The sequence below is a fragment of the Mustela nigripes genome, chromosome 8 (genome assembly GCF_022355385.1).
Source record: "Mustela nigripes isolate SB6536 chromosome 8, MUSNIG.SB6536, whole genome shotgun sequence".
Classification (NCBI taxonomy): Eukaryota; Metazoa; Chordata; class Mammalia; order Carnivora; family Mustelidae; genus Mustela; species Mustela nigripes.
In genome coordinates this window covers 68,203,339-68,228,707 of record NC_081564.1, presented here as the reverse complement: position 1 = coordinate 68,228,707, position 25,369 = coordinate 68,203,339, and the positions used below count along the sequence as shown (strand labels likewise).

At 40.0% G+C, this 25,369-nt stretch overlaps 1 protein-coding gene across 1 annotated transcript in view; it reads right to left on the bottom strand.

Moving 5' to 3' along the window:
* ME2 (malic enzyme 2) overlaps positions 1-21,337 on the bottom strand; it is a 56,561-nt gene extending 35,224 nt beyond the window's left edge. Inside the window, exons 1-3 of the mRNA XM_059409687.1 lie at positions 21,035-21,337; positions 13,211-13,330; positions 3,364-3,497 (exon numbers count right to left, since the gene is read on the bottom strand). Coding sequence (XP_059265670.1) covers positions 3,364-3,497; positions 13,211-13,318 — 242 coding nt within the window. The 5' untranslated portion in view covers positions 13,319-13,330; positions 21,035-21,337. The remainder of the gene's footprint in view (positions 1-3,363; positions 3,498-13,210; positions 13,331-21,034) is intronic.
* Positions 21,338-25,369: the final 4,032 nt, after the last annotated feature.

The window sequence follows — 25,369 nt, the reverse complement described above, 5'->3', positions numbered from 1 at the left end:
TACTTGTGATTTCTCTCTGTCAAATAAATAAATAAAATCTTTAAAAAAAAATAAATAAACGCTAACCATTTCTATTCTCCTTGAATGTCTTCCAAACACCCATTAAATAGGCTTCTGCTTCTAAAATAGTTACCAAGATCTCTGCCTACTTCCTAGCTTCATCCTCCTACTGAACTTAACATCAGTTTCTCAAACGCCCCACATCTCTTACCTTGGTGTCACTGTACACAAGACACCCTTTGCCTGGCTCACCCTCTACCCATGCACAGTCCCATACTTACACCCCCTGAGTGCAACACAGGTGGCATGCTCTCCCTTTCTGCCCGTTTCGGTCCCCCACCACGCATACATACACAGATTTTCCTGTTTTCAGGTCCCTCAACACCCTAGTCCTATTTCTGCAATTCTCAGTCCACTTTCTGACTTTGTCTTCCCCTCAGCCTGGATGAGATTATGAGCTAGGGACTACTGCCTTATATAAATCCATTATTTCCAGTAATTAACAAAGTAAGTGCAATGTAAGTGGTGTGCAAATATTTGGCGAATAAATAGGGAGAAGTGATTCCCTTCATAAAAGGAATAATATTTTCTATGTAGCTAGTGCAGGCAGAACTAACAGCAGCAGGTAGCAGACGGAAGGAGACGGCTCCTCAGGCTAGGGAAGAAAACAAACTATGACGACGGACTAGCTTTATGACACAGCAGAGACGTCAAGAACAGATGACTTACCAGGCACATGTGATTCACTTTCACCTTCCTTTCACTTTGGTCACTCCTCTGCATGCTTCCCACTGGATCTTGTCCTCACTGAGGACTGCTACAGCTCAGCAATCCTGAACGCCACGGACGCAGTCCTCTGATCGCAACCCTCCCCTCTTCAGCTAGCTCTACGATGCCGTGCCTCACAGTTCTGACGGAGAGCCCCGGCTCCTGGATCGCTTCATTTTCTCTGGTTCTATTAGGCTCCCTGCTGGCATCTCTTCTTTCCCCACTCTAGATCCCGATCAAGCCTCTCCCCCTCAACAAACCCTGACCATTGTGGAACACCCCCACACCTTTATCACGGCACCACCCTGCCATGAACTTTTCCAGCCATGAACTCCCTGAAGGCAAGGGCTGGAATTTCTCATTTCTGTAGTTCTAGAGCTTAAAACAATGCCTGGCACATAGGAGCCTGGAATGAATATGAGCTGAATGAGTGAATGAGTTAATGTAGCATTGTTGTCAGCCCAGCAAACCCCATTACATTTCATCTTTTCTGAGGAAAAAATAACATTGCTGGGCAGTTTTATTTTTTTATCAATAAAAATAAGATTATGCTATTAGGCCTTCTGGGCTTACCCAGGCCTTTAATCTGTCCTTGTTCAGCTTCACTTTTGGCTAAATGGCTATTCTAAACATTTATCATGGTCCTCACCAATTCTGTTTAACCTTGACCCTTACAACTCTTAGCCAAGACCTTCATATTCTACATCATCGAAAATCCAGGTCCTCAGGTGGGGTGGGAGCTCACAGGCTCTGCCGCACCACCTGCAGGGTTACCCCTACCTGTGCCTGTATTTCATCTCTGCTCTTGCCTCAGAGAAAGAGCTTTTCTTTTTTCTTGTTCAAGGCCACCCTCTACCTCTGCACTTGACCCTACGCCCTCTATCTTTGCCTTTGACCCTATGCGCTCTACTTTGCACTTGTCCCTCTGTCCCTTTCCATTCTCTGGGATCTTGTTCTATCAGTTACCCTTTCTTCTGGGCTCATTCCTCACAGCGTGAGCACCTTAAACCTCCTTCTGGCCTGAAATATACACCCCCAAATATAGTCCCCAAGCAGGACTAGAAACCCAAGTCTTGCTTTACTTAGTGCTCAGTGTCCTTCCTATCCCCTTATCTAACTTCTTGAAATAGTCTGGATTTCCTTTCGTCTCAATCATTTCTCAGTCTACTGTTCTCTTCCTTTTGCCCCAACAGATCAAAGAAACTACTCTTACTTTTCATCAAAAAATAATCTCCTGTACTTAATAAACCCCAAAGATATATTTTTCAAAGATTTTATTCATTTATCTAACAGAGAGAGAGAGAGAGAGAAAATAAGCAGGGGGAGACGGAGAAGCAGGCTCCCCACTGAGCAGGGAGCCATTGCAGGGGGCTCAATCCCAGGACCCTGGGGTCATGACCCGAGCGGAAGGCAGACACCTAACAACTGAGCCACCCAGGTGCTGACCCCCAAAAGATTTTTAGGATTTTATTTATTTGTTTATTTATTTGACAGAGAGAGAGATCACAAGTAGGCAGAGAGGCAGGCAGAGAGAGAGGGGGAAGTAGGCTTCCCACTGAGCAGAGAGCCGGATGCGGGGCTGGATCCCAGGACCCTGAGATCATGACCTGAGCTGAAGGCAGAGGCTTAACCCCCTGAGGCACCCAGGCATTTCCCAAAAGATATTTTAAACTCTGCCTTCAGACTGGTCTCTCTACACAGAATACCCTGCCCTTCTTTCTCATGTTACCTGTCTCTTGTAACGTACTGCTTAAAACTCAGCTCAGGCATCACTTCTCTAGGAAGCTTTAATGTACTCTTTAAACTCGGTTAGTTACTCTTTAAGTTCAGAATATCCTCTGCATGTACCTTTTCTCTGCTGCACACTGCAGTATAGGGTATGATGATGATAACAGTATAACTACTGATGAACCCCTAGAATGCAGGGCTGTGTGCTATGGGGTGGCATACACTCTGTTTCACCTGGGACAGTTTCAGTTACTTCTCTTTTTCACTCCCCTGGATTGGATGACATATTAACTGATCACCTATCTTTTAACTTACTTTACAACCTCAGTGACTAGTATAGTGACACACACAAAGTAGAGGATTAATAAAAGTTGTTGAAGAGAAAGGGTACAAATCAGATGACAGCTTTTGCTTCTAATATTCCAATCAAGGCTGAAATGTTCTGTGATTTTAGGCTTAAAAAAATAGATTTCTGGGGCGCCTAGGTGGCTTGGTGAGTTAAGCCTCTGTCTTTGGCTCAGGTCATAATTTCAGGGTCCTGGGATTGAGCCCTTGCATGGGGGGGGGGTCTCTGCTCAGCGGGGAGCCTGCTCCCTGTCCCCCTGCCCCCGGCCGGCTGCCTCTCTGCCTACTTGTGATTTCTGTCAAATAAATAAATAAATAAATGGATTTCTGCTAAATTTTACAATAGTGAACACAATATTCAGTGAAATAAAGGAAACGTAATCATTATAAAAATAACAGTCAACTGCCTAAAACACAAACTTCATTATAAGACTGCACATTTCTTATACACAATAACCATAATGTTCCCAATTTTACTGATCAGAGCATCAATAGAGAACTAAACATTTAATTGATTCTTACTTTTCCAAAGGGCCATTCAATTTTTTTAAGTTTCTATGAAATCGTAAAGCTTGAATATCTTGTGTCTCTATTTTGGGAGGTAGAAGTCCTTGAAGACCAAGCATTTGTCGTTCTTGTAATGTAAATGCCATTCCCTAAAAAGGAGAAAAGGATGAAAAATTATTGCTTAATGAGGTTGCAAGGGTGCTATTCTACAAAATGTAATTTAAATGTAAAAAAATCAGTATGATACCATTTTGCCCACACTGTCAAAAATCTGTAAGACTGTTCATGTCTAATAATGGTAAGGGTGTGGTAAAAGAGTTACTCTTACATATCATTGCTGGAAATGTAAACAGATTTAAGTTTTTTAAAAGACAACTTAAAAATATTTTTAAAATCTAATGCACATACACTATATCTAGACAGCCTTCTTAGAGAAATATTCATACATAAAATAAAGACAAGTATACATAAAGACTATAGTACTGTTTCTAGTTTTCTTGACTATTACAAACTTACTAAAAGCCCATTAATTATGGAACGGTTAAGGAACCTATGGTATTTCCATACCATGAAATACCATACACTTAAACACAGATCTCCAGTTATGTACAATTACCTCCCAGACATATAGTTAAGGAAAAAAAGCAAGTTGCAAATCAAACACTCACTGTTGACTGTGATGTTCAGAAAACCCACATAAAGTACATATACACAGATACGTCCATATGTTAGAAATGAAATTAACAGAATACAGCTTGAAAGAACATAGTCCAAACTGATGATAGAGTTACCCTCACTAGAAAGAGAGGCTGAGTTAAAGAGGGCAAAGGAAGCAATGGTACTTAGGAAGAAATTCATAGGAAAATTCATAAGAAAATCTATGTCATAAAATCTTTTTCAATTTCTGATATTCAGTTGTATGTTAAATTCTTTTCATCGAAGTGATGTCAGTGAAAATGCCAGAGTAAGGATTTCCCAAATCTTTTCCTCTATAAAAACGGTAAGAACATTGGCCAAGTGATCAGAATAAACTTCTTTGGAATTCTGGAAACTAACCAAAGGCTTCAGCAATCAGGGAACATTTTACTCAAGAAAAATAGCTGAATTCTCATAAGAACAGCAAGCTTCTTGACGTTTTTATTTGCCTTATTCCTATGCTTCCCTCCCCAGCTCCACAGTAGCCTAGAAAACAGCAATCATTATGAAACAATAAGCTTTGAAAAACAGAGCCTGGCAGCTACTAAAGAGAGGTTGGAGATAATTCTACAGTCCCATACTCAGGAAATTTGTCATTATTTGGCCTGTCTGGTGATTTAGTGGATGACCCCATTTGCAAGGCTTTATTAAATATGATCTAGAGTTCACACAGTGTGAACAGGTTTTTCTCCAGAAGAGCTTGTTGAAAACAATCAGAAGTAATTATTTAACATGACAGCTGTGGCAGTGGATAACAGCTGAGGCAAACAATAGGCTAACCAAAAAGCTGAAAAGGAAAAGCCGAGGAACAAAATGTCCACAGGGTGGGTGGGAATTTGAAAAGCTTCAAATATTCCCAAGAATCTAGATGATCACTGGGAGCTATAGGCAATCCAGGAAAGACTTGGGAAGGCCCTTCGCTCCCATCTCTGGCTAATCTTGAGGCTCTGTGTAAGCAGGAGGTGAAGGCTGATGTGTAGTTGTAAACTGCTTAAGTACGAAAGGCACGCCCCACAATGTACACATTGCCCTTAGGTATTTAAGTCTCTGTCTAATTACTAGTTGATGACTAAGCCAACAAAGCAGACTTTAGTGGGCATATCAAAACAAGACAAAGATTTTAAATAGTTCAAGTATACTTTACACACCTTAAAAGCATTAGTTCAGAAATGTCACTAAATAGACAATAGCAATAGAAGAAACCCTGGGAGGAATATCCGGTTTCCAGAGAAGTCACATTATTGAGTATGTCCAGTTTTCAACAAAAAATTGTAAAACATGCAAAAAGACAAAGTCTGGCTCATACTCAGGAAAAAGAGTAGTTAGTTAATAGAAACTGTCCCTAAGGAAGCTCAAACATTATACTAACTAAAGACTTCAGTTATTTTGAATATATTCAAAGACCTAGAGGATACCACATCTAAAGAACTAAAGGAAAGTACAAGAATGATATCCCACTAACTACAGAATATCCATGAAGGGATACAAAAAAAGAACCAAATATAGAAATTCTGGAACTCAAAGTACAATAACTGAAATAAAAAGATTCAGAGGGATTAAACAGCAGATTTGAGCAGGTGGAAGAAAGGATCAGCAAACATAAAGAAAAATCAATTGAGATAATCCAGTCTGAGAAGAGAGAAAAAGCAATGAGTAAATATGAACAGAGCCTCAGAGACCTCTGGGACACCATCAAGTGTGCCAACGTGTGTGTAATAGAAGTCCCAGAAGGCAAGAAGAGAAAAGGACAAAAGAATATTTGAAGAACTAATGCCCCCAAACTTCTCAAATTAGGTGAGAAATATTACCCCTAGAAGAAACACACATCCTAGAAACTCAACAGTTCCAATCAGGGAAAAAACTCAAAGAGAACTACATCTAGAAATATCATGTTCAAACTGTTAAAAGCCAAAAGAAGAAACTTGAAAGCAGGGAGAAGTCACTCAACATGCACAGGTGACCTTCAAAAAGAAGAGCAGCTAATTTCTTTCTTTCTTTTTTTTTTAATTAATTTATTTTTTTCAGCGTAACAGTATTCATTGTTTTTGCACCACACCCAGTGCTCCATGCAATCCGTGCCCTCTCTAATACCCATCACCTGGTTCCCCCAACCTCCCACCCCCCCACCCCTTCAAAACCCTCAGGTTGTTTTTCGGAGTCCATAGTGTCTCATGTTTCACCTCCCCTTCCAATTTCCCTCAACTCCCTTCTCCTCTCCATCTCCTTATGTCCTCCATGTTATTTGTTATGCTCCACAAATTTCTTAACATAAACTACAGAGGCCATAACACAGTAGGATGACATATTAAAAGTGCTGAAAGGAAAAAAAAGCTGTCAATCAAGAATTTCTAAATCCTTACAAAGTTATCTAAAAACAAAGAAGAAATTTAGATGTTTTCAAATAAAGATAGAGTACTCATTGTTGGCAGGCCAGTTTCACAAGGAATATCAAAGGGGGTCCTTTAGGGTGAAAGAAAGACACTGGAGAGTAACTCAAATCTACACAAAGAAATAAAGAACACAGGTAAGATCACCATATAGGTAAATATAAAAGTCAGTATGAATGTATTTTGTTTGTTTTTTTGTAGCTCTTTGTCTCTCCTACCTGACTTAAAAGACAACTGCATAAAAAAATAATTATAAATCTGTACTGATGATCAAACAATGTACAAACATGTAATTTTTATGACAAAGCAGACAAAAGGAAAGGATGGAACTATACAAGAACGGTTTTTATGTACTATTAAAATTAAGTTGGAATCAGTCTGAATTAAATTGTTATGAAAATGGTAATTTTCATTCCCTGAGCAAACCACTAAGACAATAATTCAGAAAAAGGCAGTAGAAGAAATGACAAGGGAATTAAAATGGTTTACTAGAAAATATGGTTTAACAGAAAGGAAGGGAACAATGGAGAAATAGAGGAACAAAAAAAGACAAGACATTTAGAAAACCAACAGCAAAATGACAGCCATAACTTATATCCTATCAACCACTATATAATGTAAATGGATAAAAATCTAAAATAATAAGGCATGGATTGGGGCACCTGGGTGGCTCAGAGGGTTAAGTCTCTACCTTTGGCTCAGGTCATGGTCTCGGGGTCCTGAGATCAAGCCCCGCATTGGGCTCTCTGCTCAGCAGGGAGCCTGCTTCCCTCTCTCTGCCTCTCTGCCTACTTGTGATCTCTCTCTCTGTGTCAAATAAATAAATAAAATCTTTCAAAAAAAAAAAAAAGGTATGGATTGGCAAGATGGAGAACACAATCCAATTTTATGCTGTCTACAGGAGACACAGTTTGATTCAAAACACAATTAGGTAGAAAGTAAAAGGATGGGAAAAGATACACCATGTAAATAGTAACCCAAAGAGAGCTGGAATGGCTAAATTAATAACAAACAAAATGATTGTGAAATACACATTGTTCATAGAGAAGAACATTCTATAATGATAAAAAGGTCAATCTATTAAAAAGATGTAACAATTATAAATATATATGCATCTGTGAAAAAAGCCCAGAATACATGAAACAAAAACTGACAGAATCCGAGGAAGAAAGACAAGTTGGAGACTTCTATACCTCATTTCCAATACTGGAGAAAACAATTACACAGAAAATCAAAAGGAAACAGAAGACCTGAGCAACACTATAAAGCAACTAAACCTGACAGACTCGTATGGCACATTTCACTCAAGAGCAGCAGGAAATGCATCCTTCAAACCGAGTGTCCATGGAATTAAACAGAAAAATTACCCATTTATTTAAGTAAACCATAAAACAAGTCTCAATAAATTTAAAAGGATTTAAATCCAAATATGATCTCCTACCATAATGCAATGAGATTAAAAATCAGTAATAGAAGGAAATTTGGGGAATTCACAAATATGTGGATTTCAAACAACACACTCCAAAATGACCAACTGACCAAAGAAGAAATCACAAAGGAAATTAGAGATACTTGGAGATGAATTAATACACACATACCAAAACTTATGGGGATGCAGTGAAAGCAATGCCTACAGGGAAATTCATAGGTATAAATGCCCACACTAAAAAGGTTGAAAGATCTCGAATCAATAATCTAAACTTATACCTTAAGAAACTACCAGGGGAGGGCACCTGGTTGGCTCAGTCAGTTAAGTATCTGCCTTCAGCTCAAGTCATTATCCTGGAGTCCCAGGAACGAGTCCGGCATTGAGCCCCTTGCTCAGCAGGGAGTCTGCTTCTCCCTTTGCCCTTCACCTTGCTCATGCTCTCTCTTTCTCTCTCTCTCAAAATAAATAAATAAAAATCTTTTTTAAAAAATGGAAGAAAGAAAAGAAACCAGCAGGAGAGAGAAAGAGCAAACTTAACCTGAAGTAAAAAGGAAGGAAATACAAAAGATCGGAGTGAAAATAAATGAAATAGATAACAGAAAAAAACAACTGGAAAAATAAATCAGTGAACCCAAAAGTTGGTTCTTTGAAAGGATGTACAAAATTGACAAACCTTTAGCTATACTGGAAAAAGGAGAAAGGGAGAAGACTGAAATCTCTAAATCTTTGCAACTCATGTTTCTCGTTCTAAGATTTCCTCTAAGGCTGGGATATATAAAAGAAGTAAAACCCAGGGGCGCCTGGGTGGCTCAGTGGGTTAAGCCACAGCCTTCGGCTCAGGTCATGATCTCAGGGTCCTGGGATCGAGTCCCGCATCAGGCTCTCTGCTCAGCAGGGAGCCTGCTTCCCTCTATCTCTCTCTCTCTGTCTGCCTCTCCATCTACTTGTGATCTCTCTCTGTCAAATAAATAAATAAAATCTTTAATAAAAAAAGAAGTAAAACCCAAACTTTCACCCTTACTTCCTTTTCCCACTCTAGTACAAGACTAAAGTGGAAAAGCTAAACTTTATTTATTTTTTTAATTAAATTACCCATTTATTTAAGTAAACTCAGCACCCAATGCAGGGCATGAACTCATGACCCTGAGATCAACAGTCACTTGGTAAGCCAGCCAGGTGCCCCTAAAATTTAGATTTAAATGAACTAATTATTTCACTTAAAGGTACCTTACCTACCCTACCACCAAAGGTAAATGACTTGGCTACACAAGGTGTCACTGCCTATCTCCTATTGAGGTTCAAGGGACACTCAAAAGTTAGGTTGAAGGGACACTCAAAAGTGTATATTTGGGGGTACCTGGGTATCTCAGTCAGTCAGGTGTGCAACTCTTTAGATTTTATTTATTTCTGTACTGAAAGAGAGAGTGAATGGGCAGTGGGAGAGACAGGAGAGAGAGAATCTCAAGCAGACTCCAAGCTGAGTATAGAACCCGACGTACGGCTTCACCACATGACCCTTAGGATCATGACCTGAGCCGAAATCCAGAGTCGGATGCTTAACAAACTGAACCTCTCAGGAGCCCCAAGTGTCCAACTCTTGATCTCAGCTTGGGTCTTGATCTCAGAGTCATGAGTTCAAGCCCCACGTTGGATAAGGAGCCTACCTCAAAAAAAAAAAAAAAAAAAAAAAAGTTAAAAAAGAAAGCATTTTATTTATAATGCAGGGTAGAAATTAAAATGATTTAAAAAACACTTTTGTATAGTGAGTATTTAAGTTAGTAATTGATCAAATGCTTACATTTGCTAGCCTGGTATTAACAAGTGAAGCAAGCCCATAAAGCTGACATTAGCTTCAAATGAATGCCTCGATCAGTTCATTTTTCCTCCTCCTCCATCTCCCCAGGTCACCTATCTCACCATGTCTGCCCTTTTCTCATCTATGCCACAGCAATGCCCTCCCATTTAGCAGCGTGGAAGTGTGTCTTCTTTGGCTGATCCTGAAAGATCCCCTAAGCTATTTTCCTCTAGAAACACTCAATTTCTTCACATAAGCCAATATTGATAAAAGCCCATTAACTAGATTTGAACATACAGGTGAACATACTGTGAAGAAAGAAAAAGCCCCTTCTATTTGCTTCCCTTGAAGTGTAGTTAGAATAAACCGTCAGGAATTAAGAAGTCACCAAATACCTACTTATAAAACTGCTAACTAGTAACTAACGATGCATAATGTCAAGACTGAAAACAATATTCGACAATAGCATCATGACTAACCAAATTCTAAAACATCCCCCGAAAGGAGTAACTCACACTTACATAGAATTTACAGTGCCTAAAGTAGCTTTACAATATTCCTTTTTCTCCACAACAGTTCAGATGAAGAAACTGGGATCCGGGAGGTTGTATCTACTCTGCAGATCACACAGCCTGTCAGGGTCAAGCTGGGTCTCTCTTCAGTCTCTGTGAGTCCAGATCTACCTACTGGACTGTGATGCAGCCATTTATAGAAGGCTTATGACGCATCATAGGGATTATTTGTAAAATACTCTTCCCAGTAGGAAAATGGCATGTTAAATTGTATCCTATGATCTTCAAAGTAAATATACTTTTAAGGGGCTTTGGCAAAATAAAAACAGATGATCTACTCGGATGGTAGGAATGTGATCTTTCTTTCTTTTATTAGTTGTAATGTAATTGTTACTTATGCAAATAAAAAAGAAAATTTTGAATTACTTTATTAGAGGTGTAGCCAGGGGAGTTAAAATAAAAACAAACAAAAACCCTCACAGAACCAAGAACCATTAGACCAGAGCTCCAGGCTCCTGCATACTTCCTATAGGACAGGATGCAGAGATGAGGTTCAAAAAATTATCTAAAAAGTTTACCAAGTGAGCATGAGGAGAGAAGGGAAAATCCAACCTTCCACATGCACAGCCTTTTGAACATTTCAAAATGTATCACCTACATGATTTAAGTGAGTAAACTGAGATCTGAAGAAGTTAAATAAAGACCCAAAGTTTCATGGCTAGTGAAATCAAATGCACACCAGAACACCTGCTTATAACCTAGCACAATGATGTCTACTCCTTTAACGAATAAGGACTTCTAAAAAATGTCATAAAGAATTTCATATTCATACTAGAATTGGCAAATCTATGGAAGAGAAAACAGATTTGTGGTTGCCAGGGGCTGAGAAGTTAGCGGCGGTGGGGGGGCAGGGGGCTGTGACTGTGGAATGGCTTCTGGGTTTCCATTTCAGGGGATGGAGGCACCACACTGAATGTTCTTAATGTCATCGACCTGTACACTATTACCACACTGAAAAAGCCTTAAAGACATAGTAACAGTTCTGCCTTTAGTAGACAGTGATTACAGACATCTTAAAAGATCACAATCTTAAAAGAATTCGATACTGTCTAAAATTACTATTCTATTAATCATAGAAGTAACATATTCTTTTTTTTTTTTAAGATTTTATTTGTTTATTTGACAGACAGAGATCACAAGTAGGCAGAGAGGCAGGCAGAGAGAGAGGAGGAAGCAGGCTCCCCGCAAAGCAGAGAGCCTGATGCAGGACTCGATCCCAGGACACTGTAGATCTGAGACCTGAGCTGAAGGCAGAGGCTTTTATCCACTGAGTCACCCAGGCGCCCCCTACAGCAACATATTCTTAAAACATTTAGCCTACAAAATTTGAAGCACAAACCTGATGTCTTTAAGTCCCCAAGGATTTCATGATCCTCAAATCAGGAATTATGTCCCCTCTTAAACACGCACAACAAAAAACTCTTCCTGATGTTAAAGGGGTTTCCAAAAATTATCCTTCAGTGAGGTAACCTTAGAGATGCTATCCAACCAGCGAGATCTCAGAGGCCCAGAGCATTATCAGATTTACTATCTTTGCAGAAGTACTATGATGCATTTTAGACTACCCTCCTCCTTAAAATTAATTTGCCACTTAAACTACTTTATACATTTCTCATAATTCCCTCATAGTACATTTTAAGTAGTTTCTTTAAGGATAAAAATAAATAAGACCAACATAATTAGCAAATATTTACTATACCCATGGCATTGTAAAAAACATAAAATTTTGAATGGTCGGTCCCTGACCCAAAGGAACCTGAAATATAGGTAAGAAATATAAATTCATGAAAACGTAAATACCAACAATTACTTCAATGACAACTTAAGGCATGAAAGGAAGCACACAGCAAGATGTTGATTACTTGCTACACGAACAGGAAGACAAAACTGCTATAGGGCTTCAGAGAAGGGAGCCATTATTCCAGTCTATGGTGTACGAAAAGTTGCTACAGGAGAACTGGACTTTGAATGAGTTGCGTCTTGAAGATCAAGCAAGATTTGGGGAAGTGAGGCAAAAACAAGAGAGCATTAGAATATCCCTCATTAAGCTTCATTCAATTCACTACTACCTGCTGAATTCTCATTCTAAGGTACAAAAATGCAAAAATAAGGCAGTCTGGGTGGCCCCTAGTCAATTTCCCTTTGTAGGCCTGAAATCCTTCAAAACATATCATACTGTACAATTAGTTATCCTCAACCCCCACCATGGGAAATAAATAGCATTGGTAAATTTCTGATGACCATTGTTTTAAAATAAGTCACACCTTAACCTGTATGCATTATTCCCAAGAGGTAAATTTCACCCATTACAATGAACTCAGTGTATCCTCTTATAGGCTTTCAATGAGAAATCTCTTTCTAGAAATACATATACTTACTAATTACTATCTCCACTAGAAAATAAAGAGGGACTTGCCCACTGAACACAGCTTGGCCATGGAGTAAAGGCAAGACTGGGTATCAATAATGCCCATCACTTCTACCCTAAGAGTATAAAGAGGGGGCTGGAAGTCTCTCCACTATGAAGCAGTACTGTGAGATTAATGGGCAAAAGCACTTGTGTGCAAAGGTCTGTGTCCAAGAAGCTGGGGCGGAGGTGCAGACATTAGACAATAGTTCATTTTACAATTTTAACCCCATCTTTCAAGGGCTCCGTTGGATTTGAGCTGGGTAAATCTCAGTATCCCCCACGGCCTGAAAGTTCTGGGCAGACTGCTATTCTAGGGATGTTTTTGAGCTGAAAGCAGGAAACAAAGTCAATCTTTTTCTGGTAGTAGAATTTGAGTGGTCAAACAGACCCATCAAGTAGCTGTGATTCTTGCCATGTGGAGAAAAGTGGAAAGTCATACCGAAAGAGCAAATACCTCTGAACAGTTTTAGTATAAAGCTACAAAATTTTAAAAGTTCATACTTTATCAGCCTAAAATATATCAAACCTTTACCAGGAAGAGAAAAATGTTATGCTAGTATTAATGTTACTAACCTTGTTTGTTCTTGGGTTCAACATGAGTGTCTTGCCTTTTTCTTTTATGTGCATATGACGACATGCTAGAGTATAGGGAGTAGCGACTATTCTTAGCCGGGACAACATCTTTCCTTGCACCTGGGGAAAAGGCAGCAGATAACGGATGAGAAACATATTACAGAATACATGCACATTAGGTATCAGTTTTCAAAAGCAGATACAGAAAGCTTAATTTTCCACACTTGAAAAAGCTTTATCAAAGTACATTTATGTTTCTACAGGTTGTAACCATTGTAAAAAAGTAACTGGGTGAAGACAACGACTGACTTTTCCTGACAATACTCTAAGCCCCTGGTTAGTCATCATTGTTATTTTGTATGTACTGTATACTACAGTGTGCTTAACACTTATTCTTTTTCTAAGCCACAAGTGTGGCAAGGTATGTATCTCTTGATTGTGAGAGAAAGAAAGAAATCTAGCAATTAAGAAACAAGGTAACATCTAGTAAACAAAGACATATGGTATGGTCCATGTAAATGCATATGGGAGTTTAGGTTGAAAGTGGAAAAGTAAGTTACCAGGAAAGCCTGGAACATAAACATCCAGAGGAAGAGAAGCCATTCAAACTTTTAATCTAGCTTATAATTTTAATGTATTAATATAGTCAGTGTTTAAAGGTAATATACTAAATATTTTTCTTTTCAAAAAACCTGTTACTTAATATAAAAAATACACAAATTAGCTAGAAAACATGTTTTTGCCTTTTCATGACCATCACAGACACATGGAAATTTTTCAAAATGGAAAACTCCACATAATACATTGCACATTAAATATTTAAAATAAGAATACAATAGATTCTTCTGCATATCAATTCTCCCACCCAAAATGAACTTGCAAAGCCCATTTATCTTAGTCATTACAAATCATTGCAATTATCCCACAATAAGTTTTTTACTGGAATTTTTACTTGCTTAGAAATCAAGGTTTGTATACAGAGTGCAGCAAACCATTACAGTGAGATTATTTTTTAAGTTAATTTTTATGGAAGTGAATTCACACAACAAAACTTGCCATTTCAAAGTGAACAACTGAGAGGGATTAGAAAACCCATAATGTTGTGCAACCCACCTCTGCCTAGTTCCAAAACATCTTCACCATCCCAGAAGGAAACACGACCCATTTAAGCAGTTCTTTCCCTCCTCCAGTGCCCGCAACCAGCAACCTGTTTTCTGTCGTTATGGATTTACCTATTCTGGATATTTCCTATAAATGTGGTGCATAAATGTGTCCACAAAAACAAAAAATTTATATGATTACAAGGACATCAAGAATCACGAGAGGGGCGCCTGGGTGGCTCAGTGGGTTAAAGACTGTGCTTTCAGCTCAGGTCATGATCCCAGGGTCCTGGGATCGAGCCTTGCATCTCCGCAGAGAGCGTGCTTCCTCTTCTCTCTCCCTGCCTGCCTCTCTGCCTAATTGTGATCTCTGTCAAAAAATAAACAAAATTAAAAGAAAAAAAAAAAAAAAGAATCACAAGAGATGTGGACTGGGGGTGGGAGGACAGGACAGATGTTTAAAGATACAAACTTGCAATGAGAGTCCTAAGAAATAATAAGTCCTAAAGATCTAATGTGTAGTATAGTGAATATAGATAACATTGTATTATAACCATCAAACTTTTTAAGAGACTAGGTCTTAATTGTTCCAACCATTTAAAAAAAATGGTAATTATATAACATAAGAGATGACAATTATCACTACAATGGCAATCATATTATAATACATAAATATATCTAATTAATGTTATATGCCTTAAATTTATACAATGTCATATGCCAAATATACTTCAGTAATAATAAAAAAGAATTATGAGAGATATACAACAAAATAATTGGGTCACTTTAAAATGTTAGTGAAAGACAAACACTAAGGAACTATTGCAATTTAAAGAAGACTGAGCATATGACAACTAAATGCAAAGCCTGAATAAAAAAAAAAAATGCTATCAAGGACACTTATTGGGACAACTGGAAAAACTAGAAGATATACTGTAGCTTAAATAAAAGTACTGTAAAATTTTAAATTTTCTGTATTTGATAACCATATGGAAGAGATATACTTGTCCTGAAAACACAGTGAAGCATTAAGGGGCCAAGAAGTATGACATATGCCACCAAAGCCTTTCAGATCATTTCAAAATAAATTTCAAAGACTGAAATGGTAGCACTGATTATGTGTTTGTGTGGTTCTTCCAGGACAGACAGCATTATCTGTCAACACTAAAACTTTGTTACCAAAAAACTGGATTAGTATTCTAGTATACTGGTGAGGTAGGCAAATCTACGGTATAGTATAGAATACTTTTTACTTTAAATCAAAGACAATCTGAAAAAAAATTATTTTGTCATCAGTACTTGTGGTATGATGAGAAATATATCTTGGGGGGCTCAGTCAGTTACATGTCTGACTCTTGATTTCTGCTCAGGTCATGATCTCACGATCCTGAGGTCGGGCCCCAAGATAGGCTCCAGGGTGGAGTCTGCTTCAGATTCACTGCCTCTCACTCTCCCTCTGCAACCCCTCTATGAATGAATGAATAAAATATTTTTTAAAAAAATAAATATATTTGGTTTTTGTCCCCAGTTCCTGCAACAGAGCTCCTAAAAAAATCTTTGGAATTTCCTGAATGATAGAGGAGTATTTTTTGTGACTCATAAGAAGACACTTTTGATCACATTTGAGTTTATGCTTATGAGGTGACCTAGGGTAGACCACTGCAAAGCCTCAGATTGAGCTGGTCACCAAAAACACCAAGTCATTAGAGAGTAGAAATTTACTGCCCCGCCTCCAGAACCTCCAGAAAGGGAAGTGGGCAGGGGCTCTTTTTAACAAGCTCTATTGAGCTTTCATGCTGGTGAACACATCTAGGTGCTGGGGGATGGCACACTCAGGTAGCACAAGTAAGCTCTATGCCTCTCCACCCCTACCCCCATCAATACCTAGTTCTATGTATCCCTCCCATCTGTTCCTGAGTTGTATCCTTTTATAATAAACCAGCAAATATAAGTAAGTCTGTGTGCCATTATAGCAAATCATCGAAACAGAGGGGGTTGTGCGAAGCCTCAATTTATAGAGAGTTGGTCAGAAGTATGGGTCACAACCTGGGACTTAGGATTGGCATCTCAAGTAGGGGCTGTCTTTTGGGACCTAATCCTTAACCTATGGGATCTGAAGCTATCTCCATATGGACAGTGTCAGAATTAAGTTACATCAAAGCAAGCCCAATCAGCATCTGCTGAGAACTGGAGAATTGCGGAAGGGGACGGGAGAGAAGTCCCACACTTAGTGGCCAGAAGAATTGACACTGCAAGTAACGAAGATTAAAATTTTTCCTCTTAGTACTTAAGAGCAGCATTCTAATACATGAAATCTATTTTCAGTTCCTGGTTAAAGTTTTGCTTCTACCTAATACTGAATTTAGTCTGTATAATAAAGATAACACCACTTGTCAAATCCACCTTATAGATAACCATGATGATCATATGAGACTATATGCAAAAAAGTATTATAATTAAAGAATGTTTAATCACTAAAATTACTTTGTTAGTGAGTGATAGAGAATAAAATAAATGTAAAGGTAACTTTAATAGTGTCTTGAAAACAGTGGTCATAAGTTAAAAAAAGAATTAAGGAAAAAAAAATTTGCCAAAACTAAAACCAAGGAATAAGAGATAGACAGGGAGGCTTAAATACCAGTAATAAGAACAATGAGAGGCAACAAGATAAAACGCTGTTATGCAGGTGGGTTGGAAGGAGAACTCTCAGAATGAGTGAAGTAAAAATAGGAACCAAAAGGCAGCGTTTAATTTTTAATTGACATGTAAAATCAAGCTGCTTGCTTCCTTGACAGCTTCTGGAATACTGAGATCTGCCTCTGGTGTCCCCCCCCCCCCACCACCACCGTGTGTCTTTCACATGGCCTTGCCCTGGAACTTACTCTCTGGTGTTTACAAGCTGGACCAGGACAGAAACTGCTAGGCCACTGGCTGCTGGGGACAACTCTCCCTGGCCCCCTACTTGGGGTTAAAGGAGGTCACTGCAAGGGAGACAGAAATTAGAGGTCGTGACTGAGTGCAATGAGCACAAGCTCTGCAGTCCAACTGGGATAGGAATCTGGACTCGGCTCATCACCACTTTGGATGCGGCTGTGTCACCCAGGCATTCCCAACGGCTTCTGAATTGGTGTTAGCCTGGGACACATTTCTCACTGTTGTGTGGCCAATTGAGAAAAACTGAACAATGCAACATAGTCCTTCATAAAACAAAATTCTCTTTGTTTTCCTATTCTAATTTTGATCTTCTTAGCTGTTTGGTGATAAAAACGTCTTTTCTTTTATGAAAAGATGGTGATAGTAGATTGCAATAGTTCTTAAAAGAGTCCTTAACCTTAATAGAATTAAAAGTTGGCAGGGGCGCCTGGGTGGCTCAGTGGGTTAAGCCGCTGCCTTCGGCTCAGGTCGTGATCTCAGGGTCCTGGGATCGAGTCCCACATAGGGCTCTCTGCTCAGCAGGGAGCCTGCTTCCTTCTCTCTCTCTCTCTGCCTGCCTCTCAGTGTACTTGTAATTTCTCTCTGTCAAATAAATAAATAAAATCTTTAAAAAAAAAAAAAGTTGGCAGTGTATGTCTGGTCCCAATTGTCCCCCTACACACACTTGCCCATCAAGTCCAAAAGTCTCAGGACTGCCTCAGAAGTCTCATTTCTCTCATCAATGAAACAAGGGAGAGGGAACTCTGGTTTGCAGAGCTGTGTAGTAAGGATGATATTTACAAAGTATCAAGCAATTAAGAGCTTTATAATCATCATAAAGAGCCTGACTACTTGACATGAAAGTTTATTCAATAAAATCCATATCCAGGCAGTTTAGCAGAGTAGTCAAAGGCAAGCTCTGGAATCAAACTACTGGGTTTAAATCCTGGTTTGGCCAATTCTTACTCTGATTTTGAATAAGTCTGTTGCAGTTTTCTCATCACTCAAATGCGGATAATAACAGGACCCGCTAAACAGTGCCATTTTAAGATTTTAATTAGATCATCTGTGTAAGATGCTTATCACAGTGCCCTCTAAGTGCTCTATAAATGTTAGTTCTTTAAGCACTATTAGTAGTAGTGACAGACTGTGGTGCTCAGATGTGTTCTGAATGCCTGTTAGTTTCTGCATCAATATCTTCTACTGTGAAATCCTTGAAGCTATAAGGATACTCATGGTTAGCACTTATTTAAACTATTTCGAATTAAATCTCTAGGTCAAGTAATTAGAATTTGGATGGTATACAGAGCCAGGCAACATCAAATGTCATTCTGAACAACATCTACAGAATCAATATAGTATTTTTCATTACTTTTGCAATTTGTACACATTAAGCAAAGGAAATATAATATATAGCCATATAACTAAAACGATGACTTTAAAATAAAAGTTAACTTTTTATAAAATAGATTTTTAGGAAATTAAATGTAGAATGATTTTGATAGTATGAATTTTGTCCTCCTTCTAAAAATGATCCTCAGTAAACAACTATAGGTTTCAATTATTATTTATGTTTTAAAATATGACTAAATTTGGGGTGCCTGAGTGGCTTTGTCGGTTAAGTATCTGTCTTGATTTTAGCTCAGGTTTCAATCTTAGAGTCGTGAATTCAAGCCCCAAGTTGGGTGTGGATCCTACTTAAAAAAAAAAATAAAGGGCGCCTGGGTGGCTCAGTGGGTTAAGCCGCTGCCTTCGGCTCAGGTCATGATCTCAGGGTGCTGGGATCGAGTCCCGCATCGGGCTCTCTGCTCAGCAGGGAGCCTGCTTCCCTCTCTCTCTCTCTGCCTGCCTCTCCATCTACTTGTGATTTCTCTGTCAAATAAATAAATAAAATCTTAAAAATAAATAAATAAATAAATAAATGAAGTATGACTAAGTTTGTCGAAAATTCACCAACATAAATTAGAATTTATTTTAGTTTAACTTAATATAAAATTTAATATAGTTAAGAATAGCTTATTTTTATAGGAAACTTGATACAAGTTATACATGAGCAGCTTTATAGGAGTTAATTTGCAAGAGAAATTCTTAAACGGTAAATAAGGTTTTCTTTTATGAATTTTTGACATATTTCCATAACAAGTGTATTTTAAAAGACAAAAACACCCTGTAAGACGAACCTGTGAGTAGTTCTTTTTCAGAAGTAAGTACTGAGCAAGAGTATATTTAATTCTCAAGAGAATGAAGAACTTCTACAAATGCATAGCCCAACATTTCCTTAATATATGATAAAAGTTCTATCAGCATATCTGGGCTCTATGCTTAACTTTTAATTAAGTCTTTATAACTACCATAAGATAGCCAAACACTGATTGTAAATCAAAGTTCAAAGCTAATTAAAGGTCCAACATTAGAAGACAAGAGTTAAGTTGTTTTTTCTGTATTTCTGCAAACCATGTAACATAGTATCATGTAACTTGGTTTTAGTAGTTACACAAGAGATTTTACATACACATACAAATACACACACAGGGGGAAGGTGGGGAGAGGAAAGTGCAAGCAAATGTTTCTTCTCTAACTTCCAGGATGCCTGGAAACTAAAGAATAAATTCATGAGTAAAGATTAAGAGTAAAATTAATGAGTACAACATTGCAATTACTTGAACAACAGGAACAATGCTTAAGGAGCGACTAAGCTGGAGCTGTTTTGTTAAATTGCCTGAGTTCAAATCCAGACTTGGCCACCTATAAAATCTGTGATCTTGTGCAAGTTACTTAACCTTCTTAAGCCTTAGTCTCTTCATTTGTTAAGTAGAAATAACAGTACCAACCTCAAAGAGTTATTTTGAGATTATTCATGTACAGAACAATGTCAGGCCCAGAACTGACAATTAAAACGTGCTTCTATTGTTAGCAATTGCAACACTAAAAGAAACAACAATGCTATTAACTATTCTGCTTAGAAGCAGCTGCCACAAGCATTAGGAAAATAAATCAGATAAGGAGATAACGCATTTTGTAAGGAAGCACTACTGCTAAGATGTATCATTTTGATCATGCTTCTCATCAAAAGGCAACATGTTTTCTAAAATTGTTTTTGTAACCATGAAAGAAGTCAATTCCTGGACCGCAAATCTAACACCACCACACAAGCAGAGGTGGTCATCACAGTGTCCAAGAAACACCTGCCAGTTCTGGTCTATTTATGCCATTTCACACGAATAGGCAGAACTGTCCAAACGTAGAACTTTCTAGCTTGTAGCAAACTTCCTTTAAAGAGAGGAACGAACAAACGCGCGCGCGCACACACACATACATACACACATGCACACACACAGAGCCTAATTCCTGTCATTAATTCATCCTTGCAGAAGGAGATTTAATAAAAGGTATCAAGCCACAAAATCGTTCTTTAAAGGGCGCAGGGGAGAGCGACGCTCGCGGTCTGGAAGCCACAAGACCTCATCCCAGGGCAGCAGGGGCGCCGCCCTGGGACCGGCGGGTCGAGAAACGGGAAAGTCGCGCCCCGAAACCGTGCCCGGGAAAAAGCCGCGGGCGCTCGTATTGGGGACCGCCGCGACCTGACCGCTCCCCCGCCCTCCCCCGGGCTCCGGGAGCCGCTTCCCTTCGCCTCGCCCCGCCCATCCGCCAAGCGGGTCCTTGCCCGCCGCCCGCGCGAAAGCCGGCGGCGGGTCCGCAATCGGGTGGGCGGGCCGGGCGGGAGGAGGCCGCCCCCGCTGCGCCCCCGGAGCCCCTGCCCCGGCCCCGCCACGCCAGGCCGCCTGCAACCGCGTGCTGCGCGGAGCCTTACCCGAAGTCTCGGCCCGCGACAGGTGGTGCTGCCGGCGGAGAGGCCGCGGCCCTGCCGCCCACTCAGGCGATGCTCAGCGGCGGCCGAGTCCGCCCCCCTCTTCCCTGAGCTTCGCGGAGCTGGCGCTAGCTCAGGTCCCGACAGGCAGGGGCGGCAGACAGCCGGCGAGGTAGCCAGGCAGGCGGCGTAGTGAGCCAGGGAGGCGGGCCGGCGCGGCCCGGCGGAGACTGACAGGCACGCGGACCAATGCGGAGGCGGAAAGTCGTCCCGGGGGCGGGGCTCCGGCCGCCACTTCGCGGCCGGCGCGCCCGCGTCCCCCCCCCCGCCCCCCTCCCCTCCCCAGGACCTTCCTGGATCTGGTTCTTTGAGGTTACTGTTTAGAGGCCGGCGCGCGCCCGTGGGGACGCGATCTCGAGAAATGCGAGAGGGGTCGTATAGAGTTGAAGGAGTCCGTAGCAGACCCAGGTGACGCCCGTTGTTCCACGAAAGGAGCGGGGCTAGTTTACCGCGGACCGCGCATCCCCCGAGGTGTCGGGGTACTCGAGGGGGGATGGCTACACGTTCGCGCGAGAAGAGGCTCTGCGCAGGCGCGGGCGGGCCCGGGAAATCCGCGGGTACCAGTCTCCGAGCCCCAGGGGACGAGAGGAAGGCTGGGAGTTTAGGTCCATCAGGGGCAGCGAGCGGAGGCAGGAGGAGATGAAGGAGAGATTAGGAGCTGGATACAGGTCAGGTGGCTGGAGAAGCGGAATAGGTGGGACCGGGAAATGTGAGGCCTCTGCACTTAAGGAACGCTTTCTATTTCTGAGCTATTTTTGTTTCTGTGCCGAGGCCTCCATCTTCTGCAGAATTCTTTGCCACTCTCCACGCCTGCTGGCACAGTTACCGGCCCGCAGGGGATTTACTAATCTCTATCATCACAGTCACCATAAATAGATGTTCAATGTCCTCTCTCAGAAAAGCACTGGAACACTAAATTGTCATCTTTGAAAGCAGCGAGGACTGTACCTTAGTACCCCTTGACCCACCCACTCACGGTTATGACATTGAAGGATTTTTCTTCACTCTTGTTTCAGAAAAATCTTATCATCAAAAATTTTTTGCTATAAATGAGTTTGTGCACTTTTAAAGTATGATAATGATAATTTTATTATTTTTTTAAGATTTTATTTTTAAGTAATCTCTACATCCAAAGTGGGGCTCAAACTCACAACCCCTAGATCCTGAGTTGCATGCCCCTGGACTGAGTCAGCCGGGCGCCCCTGGTAATGATAATCTTAAGGTGAAGATGTAAAGGATGCAAAAAGAGTCAAGGAACATGGAATAAGAAAACTGAAAGTGATGGGAACGTAAAATAGAGAAAATTGAGTGGAAGTAGAGAACAGTGCATTGCCCCTTCCTAAACACTGGCAATTACATAAAATCTGGAGCAACCAGGCCACTGGGAACATCAAAGGGCGGGCATGTTTGGGAACACTGTAGTTAGATGATAAATGATAGGTATGGCTGCTATAGTCAGCACCACAGTAAAAAGGACTGTATATAAGCATCACCTCAGATAACCCTGCTCGCCAGACATTGTCAAGAACATCAAACTGAATGAGGGAAATTTCAAAAAGTACAAGCATCATAAATACTTCATTAGGAGTGGTAAAATTGTTTTGTCTTTGAAAGCCAGTTTGTCCTACATTTGAATAACCCTGGTCTGAAGCATTGTAGCGAGCTATCATGGATGGGACTGATTTTGGTTAAATTCAGGTCATTTCATTCCTTAAATGAAGTATTTGCTACTGTCAAGAAGGCAGATACTGCTATTTGGATGGCCCACCCCAATTCATATATCCTTCTGAGACACTTCGGTGATTGGCCTGAGGCTTCCCACCCAAGACAGTAACATATGGCTATTGGGCACTTGAAAGGTAGCTTGTCTAAACTGAGATACAGACTGACTATGAAAACAATACAAAAAAAGAAGGTAAAATGTGTATCTTGATTTGATTTTTAAAGTATTAGTCATACATGAGAAAAATTGGGGGTTATCTTTGGTTAAATCTGTTATTGAAATTAATTTCCTCTCTTTGACTTTTTTAAAACATAGCTACTAGAAAATGTAAGATTTTATATGTGGCTCCCATTTGTGGCTTGCATTATATATCAGCTGGACAGTGCTAGTCCAAGAGGAGCCTGTTCAAGTCCCATACATGGAAGCTGCTGGGTGGGACTTACAGAAATGCTTTAAAAAATAGGCTCAGCTGGTGTGTACTTTGGCTTTTTGCTTCATTCCACTTCTTGCCTGAAAAGTTTGAAGGCATGGCACTCATCATTGGACCATAAGATGACAAGCAAATGGATGAAGGTATATACTCTAAAGATATTGGCAGAATTAACGACCTTGGATCCCTGGTAGTATTGTCAAGTCACATTCAGCCTTGGCTCCTAGCCTTATATTTCTTATTTTGTGAAATAAGCCTCTGTGTAAACCAACTCAAATAGGGTTTTCTGTTGTTTGGGGCTAAAAATAATTTCTAACAAATACCGTTAAAATGCACAGAGATCTTGTTTCCTGCCATAATATCTTAGTTCATACTTTTTTCTTTAGAATAGCTCATAACTCAAATGGAGGATAGCAAATCTAAAGTAGTAGTAGCAGCAGTAGGAGTAATGATAATAATAGGTTTTCTACACATCTGTTTTCAGTTATGTGGAAAATTTGCCACCAGTTACAGAGTAACAGCCACGTCATGTAACCTAGGAGCTGTATCCTTCACAGTAGTTCTCACCTGTAGAAACCAGTAGAGGAAACCTTGGGAAGTTTTAGACTTTATGTCTCTATTAATGATTACTCATGTTTTCCAATTACATTTGTTTTCCTACTCTTGTATTGTCCAGACCAAGAATATAATACACATAAGAGGTCACCAAGTATGTGTTACATGAAAGAACATGTTAATTGCTATATTAACTTTTCCATTTTGTATGTGTGTGTTGAAGAAGAGAACTTTCTTGTTCCAACTTGCCTAGTTTTAGGTTTTCCATTTTCTGGATGTTCCTTAAGAGAATGAAAGAACTTCTCCTAAAGGCAGGGTTCTCTCCAGTAAATGGAGTTATCTGACAATCCTTGACTAGAAATATAGCTGAATAAGAAATGTAGCTCCTGGGGTGCCTGGACAGCTCAGTCAGTTAAGCATCTACCTGCCTTAGGCTCAGGTCATGATTCCAGGGTCCTGGGATCCAGCCGCACATCGTTGGGCTCCCTGTTCAGCAGGGAGTCTGCTTTTCCCTCTCCCTGTGCCCCTCCTCCCAGCTTGTGCTGTCTTCCTTTCTTTCTGCTCTCTCTCAAATAAATAAATCTCTATAAAAGAAAGAAAGAAAAGAAAAGAAATGTAATTCCAAGCAGAGTACAGATTATCCGCCAATTAAATGTCCCCCTTATGGATAACCTGGGAATGACAGAAGGAAGATTGTTGAGATTCTTAGGGACCTCTGTCTCGGTAAAGTGAAGTATGTGTACAAATTAGCTGAACAAATGCCTCAGTTCTTCAACATTTTTTTGCTTTTGTTTTTGGTTTTTGTTTGTTTGCTTCCTTATTTTATTGAAGAGTTTGGGACACTTTTGGAGTTTGAAATACTGGAGTTCACGTACTATTGCACTCTTTGAGAAAGTCACTCCACAGCTTTCTCCTGTCATATAGGCGCTATTAAACTTTCTCTCCCTATTGCAAAGGTCACTGGAAGGAGGAAGTGTGATAAAAATATACAGCAGCTTTGGGGTGCCTGGGTGCTAGGGTGGCTCAGTCGTTAAAGTCTATCTTCGGCTCAGGGTCCTGGGATCGAGTCCTCTATGGGCTCCCTGGTCAGTGGGGAGCCTGCTTCTCTCTCTTCCCTGTTCATGCCGTCTCTCCCAATCTATATCTCTCTCAAATAAATAAATAAAGACTTTTAAAATATACAACAGCTTTGTAAAGTCAAAAGAATACAAATGCAAAGTATTCTCATTGTGGTTCCCTGCCTGGCATACAGATGATGTTCAATAAATAATGATTAGCATTCATTGAGCACTTATTTGCTAAACATTATTCTAAACAATGTTCCTTATTTATACTAAGATCATTTAATTGTCTCGACAATACTATGATGTAGGTATAATTATTATTCCCATTTTACATATGGGAAATCTGAGGATTTAGAGTTTGATTCGTCTAAGAAAAAAAGGACGCAAACTGTGTTGTACAAACTCTGAATATTTTTTAATATTTTTATGTACAAGTCAATGTCCTGGAAAGACCAGAAAAAGCATTTGGAGCTTTATGCCACTGCAGCCCCCCCCCCCCCCACCTA